The 24,914-nt window shown below is 43.6% G+C and overlaps 1 protein-coding gene across 1 annotated transcript; it reads left to right on the forward strand.

Moving 5' to 3' along the window:
* The first annotated feature begins 20,057 nt into the window (after window positions 1–20,057).
* LOC105463444 (farnesyl pyrophosphate synthase-like) lies at window positions 20,058–21,544 on the forward strand. Its single transcript, XM_011710524.2, is given in 3 exon segments — window positions 20,058–20,408; window positions 20,410–20,515; window positions 20,925–21,544. Coding segments are annotated over 3 exon segments (1,059 nt in total). The 5' UTR covers window positions 20,058–20,075.
* The last annotated feature ends 3,370 nt before the right edge of the window (window positions 21,545–24,914 follow it).

Here is a 24,914-nt window from a genome sequence, read left to right on the forward strand (position 1 = left end):
GAGACCACGGTGAAACCCCGTCTCTACTAAAAATACAAAAAAATTAGCCAGGCACGGTGACGGGCCTCTGTAGTCCCAGCTACTCAGGAGGCTGAGGCAGGAGAATGGTGTGAACCCGGGAGGCGGAGCTTGCAGTGAGCCGAGATCGCGCCACTGCACTCCAGCCTGGGCGACAGAGCGAGACTCCGTCTCAAAAAAAAAAAAAAAAAAAAAAAATTAAAAAACAAGTAATAAATAAAAATACAGGGCATGATCTCCACAGTACTTAGTTTCTCCATCTACAAAATAGGACAATTAGTGAATCTGAGCCCTTTCTTGAGACGGAGTTTCTTTCTTGCTGTCCAGGCTGGAGTGCAGTAGCACGATCTTGGCTCACTGTAACCTCTGCCTCCCGGATTCAAGTGATTCTCCTGCCTCAGCCTCCTGAATAGCTGGGATTACAGGCGCCCACCACCACACCTGGCTAATTTTTGTATTTTTAGTAGAGACAGGGCTTCACTATGTTGGCCAGGCTGGTCTTGAACTCCTGACCTCAAGTGATCCACCCGCCTCGGCCTCCCAAAGTGCTGGGATTACAGGTGTGAGCCACCACGCCCGGCCTGAGCCCTTTCTTAACTCTAGTCAGCCTCAATAGTTTGAACTGCCTCGTGACGATTAGGTAGTTTTATCATGTTATTAGATTACTGAGATTTAATAGCAAGATTTTGGAGGAAAAAGAATATCCCTGGCAGTACTGACAAATATGTTTTTTTCCTTTATTTTTTTATTTTTTGAGACGGAGTTTCGCTCCTGTTGCCCAAGCTGGAGTGCAATGGCATGATCTCGGCTCATCGCAACCTCCACCTCCTGGGTTCAAGCGACTCTCCTGCCTCAAGCCTCCCGAGTAACTGGGATTACAGGCATGTGCCACCACACCTGGCTAATGTTGTATTTTTAGTTGAGATGGGGTTTCTCCATGTTGGTCAGGCTGCTCTTGAACTCCTGACCTCAGGTGATCCTCCCGCCTCGGCGTCCCAAAGTGCTGGGATTACAAGCGTGAGCCACCATGCCCGGCTATTTCCTTTATTTTTAAAATTTTTTATTTATTCATTTATTTATTTTTGAGTTGGGGTCTCACTCTGTCACCCAAGCTGGAGTCCAATAGTATGATCTTGCCTCACTACAACCTCTGCCTCCTGGGTTCAAGTGACCCTCTCACCTCAGCCTCCCGAGTAGCTGGGGACATAGGTGCCACCACACCCAGCTAATTTTTTGGTAGAGACAGGATTTCACCACGTTGCCCAGGCTGGTCTCAAACTCCTGACCTCGAGAGATCTGCCTGCCTTGGCCTCTCAAAGTGCTGGGATTACAGGCATGAGCCACCGTGTCTGGTGTTTGACAAAGATCTTTTTCTGCATTTTTTTTCCTGTAAGATAATTAAGTGAATTGAACCTCTTGATTTCCTAGCTATGATAGTTAAATACGCATGAATTCTTTTTTCCTAACATTTTACTGTGAAGATTTTCAAAAATACAGAGAAGCTGAAAGAATGCTACAATAAACACTCATCTACCTACCACCTAGATTCTACAATTAAAATTTTACTGGACTTGCTTTTTATCATATATCTATCCATCTATTTATTGCTTTATCCATCTTCTCTGTTTTTGACATATTTTGAAGTGAATGACAGATATCAGTGCACTTCCCCCTAAATGATTATAAATTCTGTTTTAAGGATGGACTCTCTGGGTGTGTATATTCACTGCTGCATACACATGCCTACTTTCTGGAAATAAAATATGCTACTGGCTGGGCACGGTGGCTCACGCCTGTAATCCCAGCACTTTGGGAGGCCGAGGCGGGTGGATCACCCGAGGTCAGGAGTTCGAGACCAGCCTGGCCAACATGGTGAAATCCCGTCTCCACTAAAAATACAAAAATTAGCTGGGCGTGGTGGCACATGCCTGTAATCCCAGCACTTTGGGAGGCCAAGACTGGTAGGACTACTTGAGCTCAGGAGTTTGAGACCAGCCTGGGCAACATAGTGAGATCTTGTCTCTACTAAAAATTAAAAAAAAAAAAAAAAATCAGCCGGGCATGATGGTGCATGCCTATAGTCCCAGCTACTTGGGAGGCTGAAGTTGGAGGATAGCTTGAGCCCAGGAGATCAAGGCTGCAGTGAGCTGTGATTGTGCTACTGTACTCCAGCCTGGGTGACAGAACAAGACCTTGTCTCAAAAAAGAAAAAGTAATTTAAAAAAACAGTGGTATATATACATCATGGAATACTACATAGCCACAAAAAAGAACGAAATCCTGTCCTTTGCAGCAACATAGATGGAGGTAGAGGCCATTATCTCAGTGAACCAACTCAGAAACAGAAAATCAAGTACTGATGTTCTCACTTATAAGTGGGAGCTAAACAATAGGTACACATGGACATAAAGATGGAAATAATAGACACAGGGGACTCCAAAAGGGGGAGGGTTGAAAAATTACCTATTGGGTAAAATGTTCAGTATTTGGGCAAAATCTAAAATAAAATGAAGGTTGAGCATGGTGGTTCATGCCTATAATCCCGGCACTTTGGGAGGCCAAGGCAGGCGGACTGCTTGAGGTCAGGAGTTTGAGACCAGCCTGGCCAACATGGCGAAACCCTGTCTCTACTAAAAATACAAAAATTAGCCAGGCATGGCAGTGGGCACCTGTAATCCCAGCTACTCAGGAGGCTGAGGCAGGAGAATCGCTTGAGCCCGGGAGGAGAAGGTTGCAGTGAGCCAGGATCGTGCCACTGCACTCCAGCCTGGGTGAAAGAGAGAGATTTAAAAAAAAAAAAAAAGTACAATTCAAGAAAGAAAAGTTTTTTTGAGGTTTTTGTTTAACAACCCTTGTTCGGCTTATAAAATTATTTTACTGAGGTATCTTGGGCTCATCATTTAATTTTTTCTGTTCCTCATTTTTCTCATTTACATCTAAAATAATCATGTATTTTCTTTTTTTTTTTTTTTTTTTTTTTTTGAGACGGAGTCTTGCTCTGTCACCCGGGCTGGAGTGCAGTGGCCGGATCTCAGCTCACTGCAAGCTCCGCCTCCCGGGTTTACGCCATTCTCCTGCCTCAGCCTCCCGAGTAGCTGGGACTACAGGCGCCCGCCACCGCGCCCGGCTAGTTTTTTTTTTTTTGTATTTTTAGTAGAGACGGGGTTTCACCGTGTTAGCCAGGATGGTCTCGATCTCCTGACCTCGTGATCCGCCCGCCTCGGCCTCCCAAAGTGCTGGGATTACAGGCTTGAGCCACCGCGCCCGGCCAATAATCATGTATTTTCTTACTAAGTGCTCTGAAATCTGCCGATAACAAGATAACTCAGTGGTTTCAAGATGACAACCGCCACACAAAAACACCACCTAGAGGATGAACACATCGTCTCTGAAGTTAGTTAGGAAAGGGAATAGGAGTCTGAAACAGGCGTATGGATTCCTCTATAGTATTTTCTCAGTTTTTGCATATGCTTCCTTAATTCCAATGGCATCTTGGTTTAGGTAATCTGAACAATTTTCTCTGAATTTCTCATCTCTACTTTCTCTCTTTCTCTCTTTCTTTCTTTCTTTCTTTCTTTCTTTCTTTCTTTCTTTCTTTCTTTCTTTCTTTCTTTCTTTCTTTCTTTCTTTCTTTCTTTCTTTCTTTCTTTCTCTCTCCTTTCTTTCTTTCTTTCTTTCTTTCTTTCTTTCTTTCTTTCTTTCTTTCTTTCTTTCTTTCTTTCTTTCTTTCTTTCTTTTCTTTCTTTCTTTTCTTTTTCTTTCTTTATTCCTTCTTTTTTTTTTTGAGACAGAGTCTCACTCTGTTATCCAAACTGGAGTACAGTACAGTGGTGTGATCTCAGCTCACTGCTCCCAGGTTCAAGCAATTCTCGTACCTCAGCCTCCCAAGCAGCTGGGATTACAGGAATGCGCCACCACATCCGGCTAATTTTTTTGTATTTTTAGTAGAGACGGGGTTTCGCCATGTTGGCCAGTCTGGTCTCAAACTCCTGACCTCAGGTGATCTGCCCACCTCGGCCTCCCGAAGTGCTGGGATTACAGGCATGAGCCATCATGCCTGGCCCTCATCTCCACTTTCGATGTCATACATATATCTGAGAAGAACAAAAATAGAAGGAAAGCAAAGGGTTGAAAGACAAAAGCAAAAATAAAAAATCATATCTAATCACAATTATTCATTCATGGTAATTATCAATGCATGTTTATTTCTCTTCCATGTTTTCACCAACCTCATCCCTGTCTGTCATTATTAGCTGACTGTCATATCAACTACAGTGGAGAGCAAAGGGAGCGCAAATCCTCATCGTTTCTCCTGAAACTGGAAAGATAGAATAGTGTATTTGAAAGTCTCCCCCTTGGCGGAGGTTGCAGTGAGATCGCGCCATTGCACTCCAGCCTGGGCAACAAGAGTGAAACTCTATCTCCAAAAAAGAAAAAAAAAAGAAAAGAAAAGAAAAGAAAAAGGAAAGTTTTCCCTCATCATTGCACATCATTGCACTCCCTCAGAGTATCACTGACCGACTCACTGGATTGATTTTGATACATTCATGAGAACTTTGTGGTTTTGTTTCTTTTTCCTTGAGATGGTCTATTCGCTAATTTTTAAAATAGGCAAACCCATTTGTACAGCAAAAATTCACCAGACACAGGACAGTATATAGTACAAATGAGTCTTTATCGTTCCTACATCCTCCCTAAGTGCCCCTAAACAACCAATGTTGTCAGATTATTGTGCATCATTCCAGACACATTATATGCCTATCCAAGCATGTACTTACAGAGAATCTCCCTGCTCCTTTTTATGCAGATAGAAGCCTTCTGCGCACACTGTCCCGTACCATGCCCTTTAAAAAACTGACCCAGGCGTGGTGGCGGGCGCCTGTAGTCCCAGATACTCCGGAGGCTGAGGCAGGAGAATGGCCTGAACCCGGGAGGTGGAGCTTGCAGTGAGCCGAGATTGCACCACTGCACTCCACCGTGGGCGACAGAGCAAAACTCCATCTCAACAAAAAAAAATAAAAAAAAATAAAAATTGAAGTGTAGCCTACATACAGTAAAGGGCACAAGTCTTATGTGTACAACTCAATGAATTTTTATGTAAGTATACACCTGTGAAACCACCTGCTCAAACAAGATGAGAATGTTATCCACAACCCAGAGGTTCCATGATGTCTAGAGAAGCCAAGAATCTTATGAAGCTTTGATGTGACAGCAAAATTTTTTTTTGTAAGCATGTTTTTTTTTAAAAAAGTGACACATTTCTGGCCGGGTACGGTAGCTCATGCCTGTAATCCCAGCACTTTGGGAGGCCGAGGCTAGTGGATCGCCTGAGGTCAGGAGTTTGAGACCAGCCTGGCCAACATGGTGAAACTCCATCTCTACTAAAAATACAAAAATTAGTCTGGCATGGTGGCTCACACCTGTAATCCCAGCACTTTGGGAGGCTGAGGCAGGTGGATCACTTGAGTCTAGGAGTTCGAGACCAGCCATGGCCAACATGGTGAAACCCCATCTCTACTAAAGATACAAAAAATTAGCCAGGTGTGGTGGCAGGCGCCTGTAATCCCAGCTACTTGTGAGGCTGAGGCAGAAGAGTTGCTTGAACCTGGGAGGCGGAGGTTGCAGTGAGCCAAGATCGTGCCACTGCACTCCAGCCTGGGCAACAAGAGCAAAACTGTCTCAAAAACAAAACAACAACAACAACAAACAAACAAACAAAAGTTAGCTGTGCATGGTGGTGGGCACCTGTAATCCCAGCTATTGGGAGGCCGAGACAAGATAATTGCTTGTACCCAGGAGTTGGAGGTTGCAGTGAGCTGAGATCACGCCACTGTACTCCAGCCTGGGAGACAGAGCTAGATTCTGTCTCAAAAAAAAAAAAAAAAAGAAAAAGAAAAAAGCATAAGAGATTACAGATGTTATGCTAAGACATCACTGCCTCTATGAAAATACTTGTGGCTTTAAAGGGCTGTCCAAGGGGACATGCTACCTACAGCCAAGTGATCCTTGATGATCTCAGGCTGACTTTGTGAATGAATTATCATCCAGAGGTGGTTAATACTGAAGGAAGTGAAAAGCTGGATGTTTACTCTTTCTACGGAAGATAGGTCGAGAAGGTTGGGGTTAGGTGTAAGAAAAAATGATTTTATTTTGAGGATAATATAGATTATTAAGGCAATTTTGGATCAAACTTTCTTGTAGCTCTTAGTGGATCATCAAATTGTCATCTTTCTGAGACAATTTAGACACAGATTTATTTCACGTTAGGAGACTAAGCAAAATAAGAGTGCTTCCAGTCACAGTGACATTTGGTATGGATTTGCTTTGTTTGCAGCATATCCAATATTCTAAGTTCAATTTACAAAAAAGAAAGAAAAGTGTGCAGGGGTGGGGATGTGGAAAGTACATTATGAAAGAAATTTTTAATGTAATTTTAACAGCACCTTTCAAATTTAGTTTACATAACAAGCTGTTTTCTAGTATGTTTGGATTAGGGGTCAGTAAACTATAGCCTGTAGACCAAATCTACCCTGCTGTCTGTTTTTGTAAATAAAGTTTTATTGGAACACAGCCACACTGCCCATTTGTTTACATATTGTCCATGGCTGCTTTTGTGCAACAACAGCAGAGCTGAAGAGTTGCCACGGGGACCATATGGGCTGCAAAGCCTAAAATATTTGCTATCTGGTCCTTTTTAAAAAAGCTTGCTGACTCTAGGTTTAGATTATGATTAGGTTTGCAAAAATTCGATTATGCACATAGTGTTTGATATGAGGTGCAGTTTGGTTTTACTCAGTTGCAAGGTTCATGCAGAATTTAATGTGGAGATAAGTTTTATAAGCTAAAGACTAAATTTTCATGGCAGTGAAAGCCTAAGTAAGTAGTTCTCTCATAACTTCTGTCCTTTTTTAGTTATGGCAGCTAAATATAGTGCTGATTAAGTAATCCACACAAATCATTTTATGTTGAATTAGATTATTTTATTTTTTAAATTTTTTTTGAGGGGCAGTTTCACTCTTGTTGCCCAGGCTGGAGTGCAATGGCATGATCTTGGCTCACAACAACCTCCACCTCCCGGGTTCAAGCGATTCTCCTGCCTCAGCCTCCCGAGTAGCTGGGATTACAGGCATGCGCCACCACGCCTGGCTAATTTTTGTATTTTTAGTAGAGACAGGGTTTCACCACATTGGCCAGGCCGACCACTATTTATTGACAATGACTTTTTCTCTCCATTGAATTTCTTTTGTACCTTGGTTGAAAAATCATGTGACCATATGTCCTACACCTTACAGCTGTGTAACACTTTATAGTTTTCCAAGCTCTTTAATGTTCATTTCACTCATATGAAAACTTTGTGAGGTGGGCAGGGCAGGTATTACTAACCACATTTCACAGATATGGAAGCATGTTCAGAGAGGTTAGTAGCTTGTTTAAACTCATACAGTTATAAGTGGCAGATAGGATATCATTGCTTTATATCCTGCTTCCATTTTTTTTTTTCTGAGACAGAGTCTGACCTGTCACCCAGGCTGGAGTGCAATGGCACGATCTCGGTTCACTGCAACCTCTGTCTCCCAGATTCAAGCGATTCTCCTGCCTCAGCCTCCTGAGTAGCTGGCATTACAGGTGTGCACCACCACACTTGGCTACTTTTTGTATTTTTAGTAGAGACAGGGTTTCACCATGTTGGTCAGGCTTGTCTTGAACTCCTGACCTCGTGATCTGCCCGCCTCGGCCTCCCAAAGTGCTGGGATTACAGGCATGAGCCACTGCACCCGGCCCTATATCCTGCTTCCTGTCTTGTGGTCATAGTGTATAGCTTTTATTTATTTCAACCTGCAGTTGTTTGCAGAACATCTGAAATTCTTTGCGACAGCTGGAATTTAACATGTCTTTTTTTTTTTTTTTTTTTTTTAATGGAATCTCTCTCTGTCATCCAGGCTGGAGTGTGTTGGTGCAATCTCAGCTCACTGCAACCTCCGCCTCCAGGGTTCAAGTGATTCTCCTGCCTCAGCCTCCCAAGTAGCTGTGATTACAGGCGGGTGCTACCATGCTCGGCTAATTTTTGTATTTTTAGTACAGACAGGGTATCGCCATGTTGCCAGGCTGGTCTTGAACTCCTGACCTCGTGATCCACCCGCCTCAGCCTCCCAAAGTGCTGGGATCACAGGTGTGAGCCACCGTGCTGCCCTCAACACGTCTAAATGTAACTAATCTCTGGCTGTTTCTCCCTCCCCGCGTCAAATCTGTGTTTCTTCAGTCACTGAGGCTGAAAACATTAGCTTAAGTCTTTACCTTCTGTTTTATTTTCCTCACCTTCTGCAACCAATCAGACATTGAATACTGTACTGCTGGCCAGTTTCCTCTGTACCGTGCCTTACAGCTGACTCTTCCACTGGGACTTGCCCCACTGCTGGCCCCATACTTTTGGATCTGAATCATAGCAGAACTCTCCTTTTCTCTAGACCAGTGGCTGTCTACTCTGGCTGCATATTGCAATCTGCTGGGGAGTTCACTCTCTCTCTTTCTGTCTTTCCTTTCCTCTTTTTCTTTCTTTTTTTTGTTTTTGAGACGGAGTCTTGCTCTTTTGTCCAGGCTGGAGTGCAGTGGCATGATCTCGGCTCACTGCAATCTCCGCCTCCCGGGTTCAAGCAATGCCCTTGCCTCAGCCTCCCGAGTAGCTGGGATCACAGGTGCCCACCACCATGCCCAGCTAATTTTTTGTAGTTTTAGTAGAGACGAGGTTTCACCATCTTGGCCAGGCTGGTCTTGAACTCCTGACCTCGTGATCCACCTGCCTTGGCCTCCCAAAGTGCTGGGATTACAGGCTAGAGCCACCACGGTTGGCCCCTTCCCTCTTTTTCTGCCCCCTTCTCTTGCCCTCCCAGCTTCTCTCCTTCTCCCCTCTTTCTCTTTTTGTTCCTTCCCTCCCTCCCTCCCTTCCTTCCTTCCCTCCTTCCTTCCCCTTCCTTCCTTCCTTCCCTCCCCTTCCTTTCTTCCCTCCTTCCTTCCCTCCTTCCTTCCCTCCTTCCTTCCCTCCTTCCTTCCTTCCCCCCTCCCTTCCTTCCTTCCCCCTCTTCCTTCCTTCCCGTCTCCTTCCTTCCTTCCTTCCTTCCTTCCTTCCTTCCTTCCTTCCTTCCTTCCTTCCTTCCTTCCTTCCTTCCTTCCTTCCTTCCTCCCCCCTTCCCTTCTTCCCCTTTCCTTCTTTCCTTCTTCGTTCCTTTCTCTTTCTTCCTTTTATTGAGATATAATTCACATAGCATAAAATTCACCCTTTTAAAGTGTACAGCTCAGTGATATTTTTAGTATATTCACCAAGTTGCACAACCATCACCACTATCTAATTCCGGAATATTTTCATCACTCCCAAAGAAACCTCATACCCCTTAGCAGTCATTCACCTGAAGAGCTTTGAAAAAGTATTAGTACCTGGGCACCACTCCCGGAGTAACTTAATTGGCCTGGGTAGGGCTGGGGCATCGGGATTTTTATAAAGCTCCCTGAGTAATTCTAATATGCAGTGAGGGTAGAGAACCACTGTGTCTAGGACCTTTCCGTTGGAGTCCATTCCCTGTATGGTGGAAGATACAGCTTCCTAGTACATTTTATACTTTTATTAAGTCATCCTCAGCTCAAAAACCTTCAAACCTTTGTCTGTTTGCTAGAATAAAATCCATCCTGGCATTTAAATCCTCCTGGGACTGGTTCCCCATTTCATACCTGTCTGTCTTGTCATCTTCTTTCCCCTGCTCTGCCTCAGCCTAACTGGTTCAATTCTTGCTTATTAAGCCCCCCAAAATGTGACAAATTGTGTTCCATCCTGAGCTCCCACCAGGGATCCTGTGGCTGACTGAGGCAGGGGAGCTTCTAGAATCAGCTTACTCTTTGTGGAAAGACATAGGGTGCTCTTCGGGATTTTTTTCTTTTTCTTTCTTTTTCTAAATGGAAAATTAAAAAATAATTGTACATATTTATGGGGTACATAGTGATGTTTCAATACATATAATACATACATAGTGATCAAATCAAGGTAATTGGCATATTCATCTTCTTAAATATCTATCATTTCTTTGTGTTGGGAACATTCAATATCCTCCTCCTGACTATCAGAAACTATATAATATATTGTCACTAACTATAGTCCTGGGATGTTTAATTACCTTAGAGCAATTTGGAATGATTAACCAAAAACCCAACTATATTTTAAGTAATATTAAGAAAAAAAACCACACCCAGTAGCAAACATATCCCTAAGAAAGCACAACTGTTTTCTTTCTTTCTTTCTTTTTTTTTTTTGGAGATGGAGTCTTGCTCTGTCGCTCAGGCTGCAGTGCAGTGGTGTGATCTTGGCTCACTGTAACCTCCACCTCCCGGGCTCTAGTGATTCTCCCACCTCAGCCTCCCGAGTGGCAGGGACTACAGGTGCGCACCACCATTCCCGGCTAATTTTTGTATTTTTAGTAGAGATAGGGTGTCACCATGTTGGCCAGGCTAGTCTCAAACTCCCGACCTTAAGTGATCCACCCACCTCGGCCTCTCCAAGTGCTAGGATTACAGGTGTGAGCCACCACACCTGGCTGTTTTCTCTTAATATTTCATTTATACTTTTTAAAATTTCGTTGACTTCTAGCAGATAAGCAGTAGCAAGCAAGCACAGGGAAAACAATTTATAAGAAATTTTATCTGCTAGCAACTTATTCTTGCGCGCGCGTGTGTGTGTGTGTGTGTGTGTGTGTGTGAGAGAGAGAGAGAGAGAGAGAGAGAGAGAGAGAGAAATCGGGGAAAAAAACTGCCCTGCTGGGTAGTCTTTGTTAGAAGTTACCCCAGGCCCCCACCCAGGACCACCACACGCCTCAGGGATGTGGAGGGCATGTCCTGCCTTTCCAGTTTTAAATCCTCCAGAGGGAGGGAGATGCCCTTCTTTAAAAAAAACAAAAAATTATATATATATCACACATTTTTTTTTTTTTTGAGACAGAGTCTCACTCTATTACCCAGGCTGCAGTGCAGTGGTGCGATCTTGGCACACTGCAACCTCTGCCTCCCGGGTTCAAGTGATTCTCCAGCCTCAGCCTCCCGAGTAGCTGGGATTACAGGTGCCCGCCACTACACCCGGCTAATTTTTTGTATTTTTAGTAGAGACGGGGTTTCGCCACGTTGGCCAGGCTAGTCTCAAACTCCTGACCTCAGGTAATCTGCCCACTTGGGCCTCCCAAAGTTCTGGGATTACAGGCATGAGCCACCTCACCCGGCCGTTTGCAGCCCCTCTGAATAGCCATCTTGAAATACGCCAAAGAAGTATATTATGGGGTGCAATCAGTTTGGTTTCCTTCATAATGTTGTTGTTTGAACCAGAGTGATTCTATCTTGAACAGGGGTTGTGTAAAATAAGGCTGAGACCTATTGGGCTCTATTTCCAGAAGGATGGGCATTCTAAGTCACAGGGTGAGACAGACAGTCGGCACAAGATACAGGTCATAAACACCTTGCTGATAAAACAGGTTGTGGTAAAGAAGCCGGAAAACCCACCAAAATCAAGATGGTGATGAAAGTGACCTCTGGTCATCCTCACTGCTCATTATACACTAATTGTAATTCATTTACATGCTGAAAGACACTCCTACCAGAGCCAGGACAGTCTACAAATGCCATGGCAACGTCAGGAAGTTATCATATATTGTCTAAAAAGGGAAGGAATCCTCAGTTATGGGAATTGCCCACCCCTTTCCCGGAAAACTCATGAATAGCTCACCCCTTGTTTAGCATATAATCAAGAAATAACCATAACAATGGCCAACCAGCAGCTCATGCGGGGGCTCTGCCTATGGAGTAGCCATTCTTTTACTCCTTTACTTTCTTAATAAACTTGCTTTCACTTCATGGACTTACCCCGAAGTCTTTCTTGTGCAGGATTCAATAACCCTCTCTTGGGGTTTGGATCAGGACCCCTTTCCAGCAACAGTAAGTAGGGTAAAATCTCAGCCCTTCAGTTTTTGAGAAATATATATAAATCGCTGAATGCAGTTCTTGACATGTACACAGCAGGTTCTCAATACGTGGTAACTACACATGTAATGATGAGTGATGATGAAATGGCAGAGTGTTGGTGTCAGCTGGTAACCCTGTTACTCCTCCCCTCCAAATAAGGAAGCATGAGAAGCCTAGGAGCAGTTAGTGGAGGGAAAATAAGCAGGGATAGCCATGTCAGGGAGCCCTGGTGCACTGGGGGGAAGGATAATTTTATCAATGGCCAGAAACTCAGCTTCTCAGGCCCCAGGCAACAGCTTCTCCCTCCAACTCTGCTTTCTGAGCTTCAGGACTTGGGGAAGAAATAAAGGGAGTGTGTGGGAGACAGGGGCCTCAGTACAAGAGGGATTTCGAGACGTTGAACCTGTTAGGAAGGACACTTGGGAAGGATGGACCAGAGCCCCAGGCTCCAACATCAACTGTATCTGGGCTGAGGCTACAATGAACCTGCCAGCTTGGCTTATCCTCCAGAGGGAAATCACCTCATAGCTTCCATTAGGAGAGGTGCTCAGGGTTCATTCCCATCTAATGGAATAAGTCCTGCCCATGGTCCCCAGGAGATCATAATCAAGGGGAGTTTCTTGTGAGCACACAATGAATCAGGCATGCCGAGGAGGGCAAGGCCCCTGCTCTCCCAGCAAGAGCTCTTGACTTTGTTTTTTGCTGATTCATGTTAGTAAGAAGTTTGTGTGATGACATAAAGAGCTGGCTCCTCACGGCCCCATCTTTCCTCCTGAGGAGAGCTGCCTCCACTTCCCCTTTCAGACTCTTCTAATATTTTGGACTTACAGTGTGGGCGCACTATAGTCCAGAGTTGCCACTTGTGTTCTGGATCCACTTCTGCCCTATATCTGTGTGCGATTGAAACTGCCTTTGCAAAATTATGACTGAGACAGTGAAAGAGATCTAACGTAGTCGACTCCATCTTGCTTCTAACCTCCAAGCTGTCTTTGTTCATTCTTGGGCATAGGCTGAACTAACTTTGGAAGAAGCTGAGTTATAGTTTATAGTTTAAAACAAAGATGATAACAGCCCTTTCCCAAAGCAGACCTTCTTCTTGCCTGGAAACTAGATTGACTTTTTAGGACTAACATTAGCTGTAAGATTGGAAATTATAGTTTAGGAGCCATGCAGCTGGAGGCTACAAGATTCTGACCCTCCCTAAACTGCTCCTGAGATCAGTGCTAGAGACATTTTGCAGACCCTGCATTTGATGGATCAGCTGGCGCCACCCAGATCGAAACACTGGCTCATCTGATCTTGTGGCGCCCACCCAGGAACTCAGTTCAAGAAGACAGCTTTGACTCTCTATATGATTTCATCTCTGACCTGACCAATCAGCACTCCTGGCTCACTAGCTCCCCTACTGCCACCCCACCAAGTTGTCCTTAAAAACTCTGCTCCCTTGCCAGGCGGAGTGGCTCACACCTATAATCCCAGTACTTTTTTGGGAGGCTGAGGCCGGTGGATCACTTGAGGTCAGGAGTTCAAGACCAGCCTGGCCAACATGGTGAAACCCATCTCTACTAAAAATACAAAAATTAGCTGGACATGGTGGCACATTCCTGTAATCCCAGCTACTTGGGAGGCTGAGGCAGGAGAATCGCTTGAACCCAGGAGGCGGAGGTTGCAGTGAGCCGAGATTGTGCCACTGCACTCCAGCCTGGGTGACAAAGCGAGACTCCATCTCAAAAAAACAAAACACAAAACAAAACAAAACTCTGCTCCCCGAATGCTCAGGGAGATTGATTTGAGTAATAATGAAACTCCCGTCTCCCGCACAGCTGGCTCTGCGTGAATTACTTTCTCTATTGCAATTCCCCTGTCTTGATAAATTGACTCTGTCTAGGCAGCGGGCAAGGTGAAACCCTTGGGCGGTTACACTAGTGGCACATCATGGAATCTCTGTGTTCAAGATTCCTCATTACACGATAGACAGGGCTAATGCCGTCTGCTCTGTCTAAGTCCCTGGGACACGGAATTGTCAACTATTGAACGTGTGTGATGGTCCTACGCACGTATCAGGTATTAATTCTTTGGTTTCTGGACTGAGTTTTCCCTTGTTCCTTGACTTCCTCAAAGCTGCCTGTGTCTGCTGCCTCTCCTAACCTCATAGTTCTTAGGTTTTTCCCTTCCTGTTCTGCAAAGAGACTTTAGGCAACCCACAGATGTCTTGGAAAACAAGTGTCCTCTAATTAGGCTCTTTTATTTTTTCTTCCAAAAAAGACAGACTCAAAGTGCAGCTATCCCAGAGAAAAGGGGAAGTGGTGCCTGAACTTCCCACCCAGACCCAGATGACTTGATGCCCTTGTCCCAAAACTTGGAATGAGGGGTGCTGGAGGGGGAAAATAGAAGGAGTGATGTGGGGGTGGGAGCCACTCCTCAGCTCAAATCCCTCCAACAGCCTGCCATCCCACTCAGATTAAAGGCCAGATTCCTTACAATGGCCGCCAAGGACCTGCACAATGATATCCATGTCACCTCTCTGTCCTTATTTGCTGTTTTTCCCCCGTTCATTCTGTTCCCGCTACACTGGCTGCTCCGCCAACAGACCTGGCTTACTTCTCACGCAGGGCTTTTCCACTGGTGTTTCTGCTGCTAGGAGTGCTCTTCTCCCCATAGCCGCATGGTTTGATTCTTCATGTCTTTCAGGTCTTTGGCAAAATGTCACCTCCTCAGGGAAGACTTCTCTGTGACCATCCTATTTAAAATTGCAGGCCAGACATGATGGCTCACGCCTGTAATCCCAGCACTTTGTGAGGCTGAGGCGGGGGGATCACCTGAGATCAGGAGTTTGAGACCAGCCTGACCAACACGGAGAAACCCCATCTCTACTAAAAATACAAAATTACTGAAATGTCCATCAATGATAGACTGTATTAAGAAAATGTGGCACATATACACCATGGAATACTATGCAGCCATAAAAAAGGATGAGTTCATGTCCTTTGCAGGAACGCGGATGAAGCTGGAAACCATCATTCTCAGCAAACTATTGCAAGGACAGAAAACCAAACACCACATGTTTTCACTCATAGGTGGGAACTGAACAATGAGAACACTTGGACACAGGGCGGGGAATATCACACACCGGGGCCTATTGGGGGGTCGGGGACTGGGGGAGGGATAGCATTAGGAGAAATACCTAATGTAAATGATGAGTTGATGGGTGCAGCCAACCAATATGGCACATGCATACCTATGTATCAAACCTGCACATTGTGCACATGTACCCTAGAACTTAAAGTATAATAAAAAATAAAAATAAAAATACAAAATTAACCAGGCGTGGTGGTGCATGCCTGTAATCCCAGCTACTTAGGAGGCTGAGGCAGAAGAATTGCTTGAACTAGGGAGGCGGAGGTTGCGGTGAGCTGAGATCACACCATTGCACTGTAGCCTGGGCAACAAGAGCAAAACTCCGTCTCAAAAAATAAATAAATAAAAATAAAATAAAATTACAACCTCCTTCCTCTTTCCCCTGACACTCCCTATCCTCCTTCCCTTGCTTATTTTTCTCCCTAGCATTTGCCAACATCTTTCATGTTAAATATGTGATGTATTTGTTCATCATCCCACTAGAATGGAAGTTCCACAAGGGCATGGGGTTTCTGTCTATTTTGATTACTACTGTGTCTTCAGAGTTTAAAACAGCTCCTGGAACCAAATAGATGCTCAGAAAATATCTGTTGAATGAATGAATTAGTAGAAGAGTGAATAATGCCTTTCCTTCCATTTCCTCAACAATAAGATCTATGTGAATGACCGCATGCTGGTGTGTGAATGTGATAGAAAGCCCTAGGAGAAAGGTCATGTTTAATCCCAAATTAGTGGAGAAAGGGAAAGCAAAGCCTTCAGAAATCTGTGAATTACCCAAAGCAGTTCAGATGAATGGAAGGAATTATAGGACAGTGGGTTAGAGACCAGGATTAAAGTCAATCTTTGTCATTAAACGTTTGGGCAAGTTATTTAACCTCTTTGGGCTTCAGTTGTATCACCTGTAAACTGGGGGCAGTGGAATAAATAATCATCAAGCAAAAGTATACAGTGCTTTATAACTAAAAAATGTCTTTCACATGTATTATTTTAACCAGTATAACCAGTTTGTTAGCTTACTCTAAAAGTAACCCCTTTCTCGATTTGTTTCTTGCTACAAAATTACCCATTTACCTGTTTGCTTTTGAATTCCAAAGGCTAATCTTGAAACAATCCAGGCATGAAGTGGAACTGGCAGTTGCAATTTTCCTCCTTCCAAGAAGAAATTGGTGCACAGCTAATCCATAACCTGACCTCCAACGAGATGATGCTAACCAGGCCTCCGGATGGTCAATTACTCAAGCTAGCCATCAGAAAACGACAAGCAGACCTGCAGCCTATGCACACCTTTCCCTTAAAACCCCTTGAGCCAGCCTGAGAATTTGAGCTGACTTTTTGACACTTGAGTGTGTGGCCATCTCCCAAGCTGCTAGCACTTGAATAAACCTGCTTTCCTTCCATCAAACCTTGCTTCTTGTGTGTCTGGCTTTTCAAGCAGCAAGCAGCTGAACCTGAGTCTGGTTACATTATCTCTGATTCCTGTGAGGTAGCCAGAGCAGGTAAATAGATGTGAGACAACAGAAAACCTTTTCTTAGTTATTCCCACTTGTAACTCCTCATAAGACCCTTAGGGGATGGATCCCACACAAGGAGAATACTTTGTTTTCTAAGCAAGTAATGAGGGACAAATTTGGACTTGTAGGAGGGTTACATGGCTTTACGTAAGAACCAGCAGAGATACTAAGGACTAGGCAAGATCTGGCAGCAGAAAGCAGGAGAAGCAAAAGATAGGAGGTGGCAGAGCCCTGCGAGGAGACGTCAGCAAGAGGCATTCTTGTGGCAAAGTGAGCAAGCGGGGCCTGAAAGAGAGAAATAGTAAGAGAAATGGAGCTTGTTCTGTGGGGCATGATGTAAGCACTTTCTACATCTTTTTTTTTTTTTTTTTTTTTTTTTTTTTTTTTTTTGAGACGGAGTCTCGCTCTGTCGCCCAGGCTGGAGTGCAGTGGCCGGATCTCAGCTCACTGCAAGCTCCGCCTCCCGGGGCCATTCTCCTGCCTCAGCCTCCCGAGTAGCTGGGACTACAGGCGCCCGCCACCTCGCCCGGCTAGTTTTTTGTATTTTTTAGTAGAGATGGGGTTTCACCGTGTTAGCCAGGATAGTCTCGATCTCCTGACCTCGTGATCCACCCGTCTCGGCCTCCCAAAGTGCTGGGATTACAGGCTTGAGCCACCGCGCCCGGCCAGCACTTTCTACATCTATCTCAGAAAATCCAGGTGGTTTCTGATGCTTTGGCCCAAATGAATGATCTCAGGAGCACAGAAATAGGTGTGGACTCCTGTGTGGAGGCTGCCAGAGGGGAGGGGACAGCCAATGTCTTGGACACATGATGGAGAAAGGAGAGCGAATGCTGCGTTGGAGTAGGGCTCTGGCCCTGAAAGAGAGGCTACTGTGGGCGGCCCCACTTGTTCCTTGACTAACTTCTTAAGGATATGGTATTGCCTATTGCCCCCCAGGTATCACATAAAGGATCTTATTTGTTATTTTAATTTTTCATCAGTTGGTTATAATTAGACACTCTATTTCCTTGAGCTTAGTGATTACTTTAAGCAGGAAAAGCCTTCTTTGGCTTGATAAAATGGTCATCATGTTAAAACTCGTTAGGGTTAGAATGGAAGAAATCTAGAGCCTTTGCTCGGTGCTTTGACTTAGCAATTCAGTTTTTGATTTTGTACACCTAGGTAAATGAAAAGCGCCTTTAATTCACTTTTGGATAATTAGCACAGAGAGAAAATGACTTTGCATGTCACAATGTGGCATGGTTCAAACAGCAAATGAGAATAAAAGTCAACACTTCCATAGTTGTACACATTTGCAAGAAATCATTTTCATTTAATTTAAAGTGATAAATCTGGGTAATTACGTGATGATTATTCATAAAACGATTAATCAAACTCATATACATTTTGTAGCATCTCATGCATTACTGCAATTGGAGTATTTTAGGAAAATATATTGTTTGAATTTTAAAATAGCACTCCATTGTATCTCAGCAAAAGTGGAAAAGTGTATCTTGGCTAGTTCTATTTAGTCAATTATTATAATGGAAGGCATTAGATAGTATCCAAGAAAAACAATTATAAATAATATGATGTACACCTGCTTCCAATATGTACTCCCTTATAAACATCCGATGTAATTAAAATATAAATTGGATCTAGAATGAGCATAAAAATCCCTTTAAAAGTACAAGTTTGTCAGGAAGAGATAAAGAACAACAGAAGAATCCTTTCTCCAGTTTCTTTATTTTGTTAAATTCATACATAAGCAGCTTCTTGAGGGTATCTCATGCTTTTACTAGCCATTATTCAGACAAATTTACTCAGACATTTTCCATCTGAGACAGTAAGGTATAAATAAAACCAAAATGAAGATGGCAAAGTTTGGAGGTGATTTAAAAAGCTGGATGTGTTCTTTTTGTTTGTTTCTGTTTATTTTTTTTTTGTTTATTTTATTTTATTTTATTTTTTTAAATTGAGATGGAGTTTAGTTTCACTCTTGCCGCCCAGGCTGGAGTGCAATGGTGCCATCTTGGCTCATTGCAACCTCTGCCTCCTGGGTTCAAGCGATTCTCCTCCCTCAGCCTCCTGAGTAGCTGGCATTACAGGCACCCACCACCACGCCCGGCTAATTTTTGTATTTTTTTAGTAGAGACAGGGTTTCGCCATGTTGGCCGGGCTGGTCTTTAACTCCTAACCTCAGGTGTTGGGATTACAGGCGTGAGCCACCGCGCCCGGCCAAAGCTGAATGTGTTCTGAACAGTGGAACATGGTGCCTCAGTCTAGTATGTTTGGAGGAATCCACAGACTGGCTTTTAGACACTAAGCTTCACTATGCTAAGCTTCATTAAATGAAGTGAATTATCACGTGGACTGGGGGGCACCTTTGAAAAGAAGATTCCTTTCTCAGTAGCTTAGAAGCATTCATTTGCATCCCTTGGATTACCTATATTCTCTTTCAGCACAGCAATTTCCAGCTCACTTTAACAAGTCATTTCATCATTGGGTAAAAGTGGATTTCCAGATATATTGGGCACTTTTGATCCCTGTTGGTTCAGAGGCCTTCTTTGAAGATCACAGTCAGTGAAAACATTTTTCTGAGGATGACAACAATCCAGAGAATGGCAGGTAACTCTTAGAGCTGGTGTAATAAGCAGTTCATAGTCCCAGATCATTTCCAGATGGGTCGGCAGTCAAGATTAAATGAGCATTTTGAGAACTGATAAAAATGAAAAGTTAATTAATGTCATTATCTTGTCGATGAACATTTAGGTTTCTTGCAGTTTTTTGAATTACAAATAATGTTGCAATGACACTTGTATATATGTTTCCCTGAGCCTACGTATAAGATTTTCTCTAGAATATATTCCCATAAGTAGAACTGCTGGGTCAAAGGGTATATACATCTTCAGTTTTGCTAGATATTATCACGTTGCTCCCTAAATGCCTATACAATTTAACACTTCTATCAGCAGGACATGACGGTTTCTGTTACCCTACATCCTTGCCAAAACGTGGTGTTATCTGAATTTTTAGCTTTTGTCCATCCAATGGGGGAAAATGATATTTTATTACTGTTTTAATTTGCATTTCTCTGATGAATAGTCATATTGGACATCTTTTTGTTGTTGGCTTTTCAAGCTTCCTTTTTATGAGTTACCAATTCATATTCTGCTGGCTTCTTTTCCCCCCGTTGATTTGTAGGAGCTTCTTAAAAATATTCTTTTTAAGTTTTATGTGTTGTAAATAGCATCTCCTACTCCACAGAGTTATTTTTCACTTTATTTTTTGGTGCCTTTATAGTCCAGAAGTAGGTAACTTTAGTATAGTTGAATTTATTGACCTTTTCCTTTAGAGTTTGTGCCTTTTATATTTGAAGAAATCCTGACTGAGCAGGAACCCACATTCAGGAACAGAGCCCTTTACTCCTCCCACAGAATGAATGGAGACCAGAAATCAGATGTTTATGCCCAAGGAAAGCAGGATTTCATTCAGCACTTCTCCCAGATCGTTAGGGTGCTGACTGAGGATGAGATGGGGTACTCAGAGACAGGAGATGCTATTGCCCAGCTCAAGGAGGTCCTGGAATACAATGCCATTGGAGGCAAGTATCACCAGGGTTTGACGGTGCTAGTGGCATCCCGGGAACTGGTGGAGCCGAGGAAACAGGATGCTGAGAGTCTCCAGGGGGCCCTGACCATGGGCTGGTTTGTGGAACTGCTGCAAGCTTTCTTCCTGGTGGCAGATGACATCATGGATTCATCCCTCTCCCCCCCAGGGACAGATTTGGTGGTATCAGAAGCCTGGCATGGGTTTGGATGCCATCAATGATGCTATGCTTCTAGAAGCATGTATCTACCACCTGCTGAAGCTCTATTGCCCGGAGCAGCCCTATTTTTTCTTTTCTTTCTTTTTCTTTTTTCTTTTCTTTCTTTCTTTCTTTCTTTCTTTCTTTCTTTCTTTCTTTCTTTCTTTCTTTCTTTCTTTCTTTCTTTTTTTTTTTTTTTTGAGATGGAGTTTAACTCTTGGTGCCCAGGCTGGAGTGCAGTGGCATGAACTCAGCTCACCGCAACCTCCACCTCCCAGGTTCAAGTGATTCTCCTGCCTCAGCCTCCCAAATAGCTCTGATTACAGGCATGCGCCACCATGCATAGCTGATTTCGTATTTTTAGTAGAGTCAGAGTTTCTCCATGTTGGTCAAGCTGGTCTCGAACTCCCAACCTCAGATGATCCACCCGCCTCAGTTTTCCAAAGTGCTGGGATTACAGGCGTGAGCCACCGCGCCTGGCCTGGAGCAGCCCTATTACCTGGACCTAATCCAGCTCTTCCTGCAGAGTTCCTATCAGACTGATATTGGGCAGACCCTGGACCTCATCACAGCCCCTCAGGGCAATGTGGGTCTTGGCAGATTCACTGAAAAGAGGTACAAATCTATTGTCAAGTACAAGGCAGCTTTCTACTCCTACCTTCCTGTAGCTGCAGCCATGTACATTGCAGGAATTGATGGCGAGAAGAACCATGCCAATGCCAAGAAGATTCTGCTGGACATGGGAGAGTTCTTTCAGATTCAGGATGATTACCTTGACCTCTTCGGGGACCCCAGTGTGACCAGCAAAGTTGGCGCTGACATCCAGGACAACAAATGCAGCTGGCTGGTGGTTCAGCGTCTGCAACAGGCCACTCCAGAACAGTACCAGATCCTGAAGAAGAATTATGGGCAGAAGGAGGCCAAGAAGGTGGCCCAGGTGAAGGCACTATATGAGGAGCTGGATCTGCCGGCCGTGTTCTTGCAATATGAGGAAGACAGTTACAGCCACATTATGGGTCTCATTGAACAGTACGCAGCACCCCTGACCCCAGCCATCTTTCTGGGGCTGCTGCGCAAAATCTATAAGCAGAAAAAGTAACCTAGAGACTGCAAGGGAAGGGAGAGGAGGCTCTCAATAAATTATTGTGTAACCTAAAAAAAAAAAAAAAAAAAAGAAAGAAAATAAAAGAAATCCTTCCCTGCACCACAGTCATAAATATATTTTTCTAAATTTGGTTCAAAAATGTGTAAAAGTTTGTTTTTTATAATTGGAATTTATTTTTATTGATTGTATCAGTTCTCTATTGCTGCATAACAAATTAACACAAACTTTACAGCTTATGACAGCATACATTTTTCAGATCACTTTTCCCATAGGTCAGGAGTCTGGCACAACGACATAGCTGAGTTCTCTGTTGAGGAGCTTATAAGATTGAAATCAAGTTGTTGTCTGTCTGCATGCCCATCTGGGACTGGAAGTCCTCTTCCAAACTAACATGACTGTGGTAGGATTTGGTTCTTTTAGCTGTATCACTAAAGTCCCCGTTTCCTTGCTAGCTGTTAGCCAGAGGCTCCTCTTGGCTTCTAGAGGCCATCTACCTTCCCTTCCATGTGGCCTCCTCCATCTTCAAAGCCAGCAATGAAGAACCTGCCTTCTGTTGAATCCCTCTTATGCTTCAAATCTCTCTGTGAGTCTCTTCTCTAAGAAGAGTCCCAGCTTTCTAAAGGGCTCACCTAATTTGGTCAAGTTGACCCAGGATAATCACCCTATCTTAAGGCCAGGTGATTCGGGATCTTAATCACATCGGCCAAACTCCTTCACAGCACCACCTAGATTAGTGTTTGACTGAATAATTGGCTGAAAATGTGTGTATTCCATGGGCCTAGAATCTTGGAAGCCATCTTAGAATTCTGCCTACCACATGGTGGAGGGTAGTGATCCATATTTTTAATGCGTGGATCATTATGTTATTTTCATTTTAGAAAATTTAAATCACATACAAAAGCAGAGACAATAGTTTCATAGTTTCATAAACTCTCATGTTCCCAGCATCCATCTTCTGTGATTCCACATGGCCAATCTATGTCCCAACTCCCTTCTCCCCACACCCTAGGTAATTTTGCAGCGGATCTAAGACATACTGGTTCATCTGTAAATGCTTTCATATGTATATTCAAAGACAGGACCTCTTTTCTTTCTACCTGGAAGTAGCCAGACTCAAGTTTAAGGGCATAGTCCTCCACTGCTAAGTCTGCCCAAGATTTCTGATACCAACTGTAAGTTGGGGTGGGGCCGGGGGGTGTCCCAAAACTAATATGGTTGTGGTAGGATTTGGTTCTTTTGGCTGTATGACTAAAGTTCCCGTTTCCTTGACAGCTGTTAGCCAGAGGCTCCTCTTGGCTTCTCAGTTTTAATAATTTGCTAGAAAGACTCATAGAATTCATCAAAACCCAATATACTCACAGCCATGTTTATTACAGGCAAAGAATGCAAATTATAAGAGACACATGGGGAAGAATCCTCGATTGGGAGGGTTCCAAATATGAAGCTGCTGTGTCATCAGGGATGTGTTAACCTTCTGGCATAGATATTTGGCAATACATGCATGGAGTACTGCCAACCCAGGAAGCTTGCATAGGTTTTGGTGTCCAGAGTTTTTGCCAGGTTCATTATGTAGGGATGGTTGGTAGAATGATTACCCATGTGGTTGAACTCAAGCTCCAGTCACACTCTACTCCCACAGGGCAGGCTGATATCATGTGGCTCAAAGCCCCAACCTTCTAATTACGTGATTGGTCTTTCTGGTAAGGCCAGCCTCCACCCTGAGCCATCTATTAGCTTAAACTATCAGGTAGGGTCTGAGGGGTCCACCCTGCCTAACCAAGATGCTCCTAGCACTTGGGAAATTTCAAGGGTTTAGAGGTTACCTCCCAGGAACTGAGGATAAAGGCCAAATTCCTTTGTTTTTCTTCTCTCTTTATTCCTTCATTCCTTCAGAACCACAATATCATTATCACACTTAAAAAAATTAAACAATTCGAATTTTCATTAAATATCCAATAAATGTTCTATTTTTTCCCATTGGCTCATAAATAAAACCAGTTTTTATCTTCAAATTAATATCCTAACAAGCTTCACACATTGTACTTCGCTAATATGAATCTTAAGTTTCTTTTAGTTTATAGGTTTCCTTTCCCTTTTTGTCCCCTTGCAATTTATTTGTGGAAGAAAGTGAGTCATTTGTTCTATAGAGTCTATCACATTCTGAATTTGCATAAATTACATAACTATACAATTCACCCACATACTGTTTACACTTAACATATTCGAATTAACTTAGCTAGAGCAGACAGTTCAAACACACCTTGTGGTACGGATATCATAGGCACAATTCTAGAAACCCTTGTGAAGCATTTAGTGAACAACTTGGTGACTTGGGAAGCTCTGGAATATCTGTTCTAGTCCATCTCGATCCATCCTCCAAGCTTTGCCGCGTGTTACTTTGAATTAATGTATACTCCAGTGCATGGAGGGTCCAAGGACTTCAAGGCCTATTTCTTTTTTTTTTTTTTTTTTTTGAGATGGAGTCTCGCTCTGTCATCCGGGCTAGAGTACAGTGGCGCGATCTCAGCTCACTGTAACTTCCATCTCCTGGGTTCAAGCGATTCTTCTGCCTCAGCCTCCCAAGTAGCTGGGACTACAGGCACATGCCACCACACCCGGCTAATTTTTTTTTGTATTTAGTAGAGACGGAGTTTCACCATATTGGCCAGGCTGGTCTCGAACTCCTGACCTTGTGATCTGCCCGCCTCGGCCTCCCAAAGTACTGGGATTACAGGCGTGAGCCACTGCGCCCGGCCATCAAGGCCTATTTCTACATGACAGACACTTCATAGAGGCCTGTTACTGCAGTGCTGCCAAGGGGATTTTTAAGAATGAAGCAAACTGGCGTGTCTGTCTGTGACTTGGAACTGCTTGTAACTTCTGCCCATAAAGAAATGAAGATTTGACCAATGAGAGCTTTGGTCAAACCTTTGGGTCCACCTGTATGAACTCTGGAAAAACAAAACTGGAACTCTGGTTGGATTGGAAAGCTGGCTTTCTGGGCCCTGATGACCTTCAAGTCAGGATGTCACAGATTTACAGAATGCAACTGTAAAAAGCCCAACTAAATAAAACTGTCTCTGTCTCAGAAACAGGCATATCTTTTTAAAAAGGTCTTCGAGAAGTGTTTCAAGTGCTGAAATGGATGTGAGCTATCTAATTCTCTTCCACCATAAAGGCATTGGAATTATGTCTTCCTATAATATGACATGCCATGAACAGTATCATTCTATACAGTGCAGTTAATGGTAATGTTGAAAACTGAGCCCCAAATAAGTGCCTTTAAAAATCCTATTGCAATTGTCTTGCAGTTGACGAATCTATAAAAGCCCTTTCTCTAAGAGAGTTTCATTGTCATGTTCAG

This window comes from Macaca nemestrina, chromosome X (assembly GCF_043159975.1).
Source record: "Macaca nemestrina isolate mMacNem1 chromosome X, mMacNem.hap1, whole genome shotgun sequence".
Lineage (NCBI taxonomy): Eukaryota > Metazoa > Chordata > Mammalia > Primates > Cercopithecidae > Macaca > Macaca nemestrina.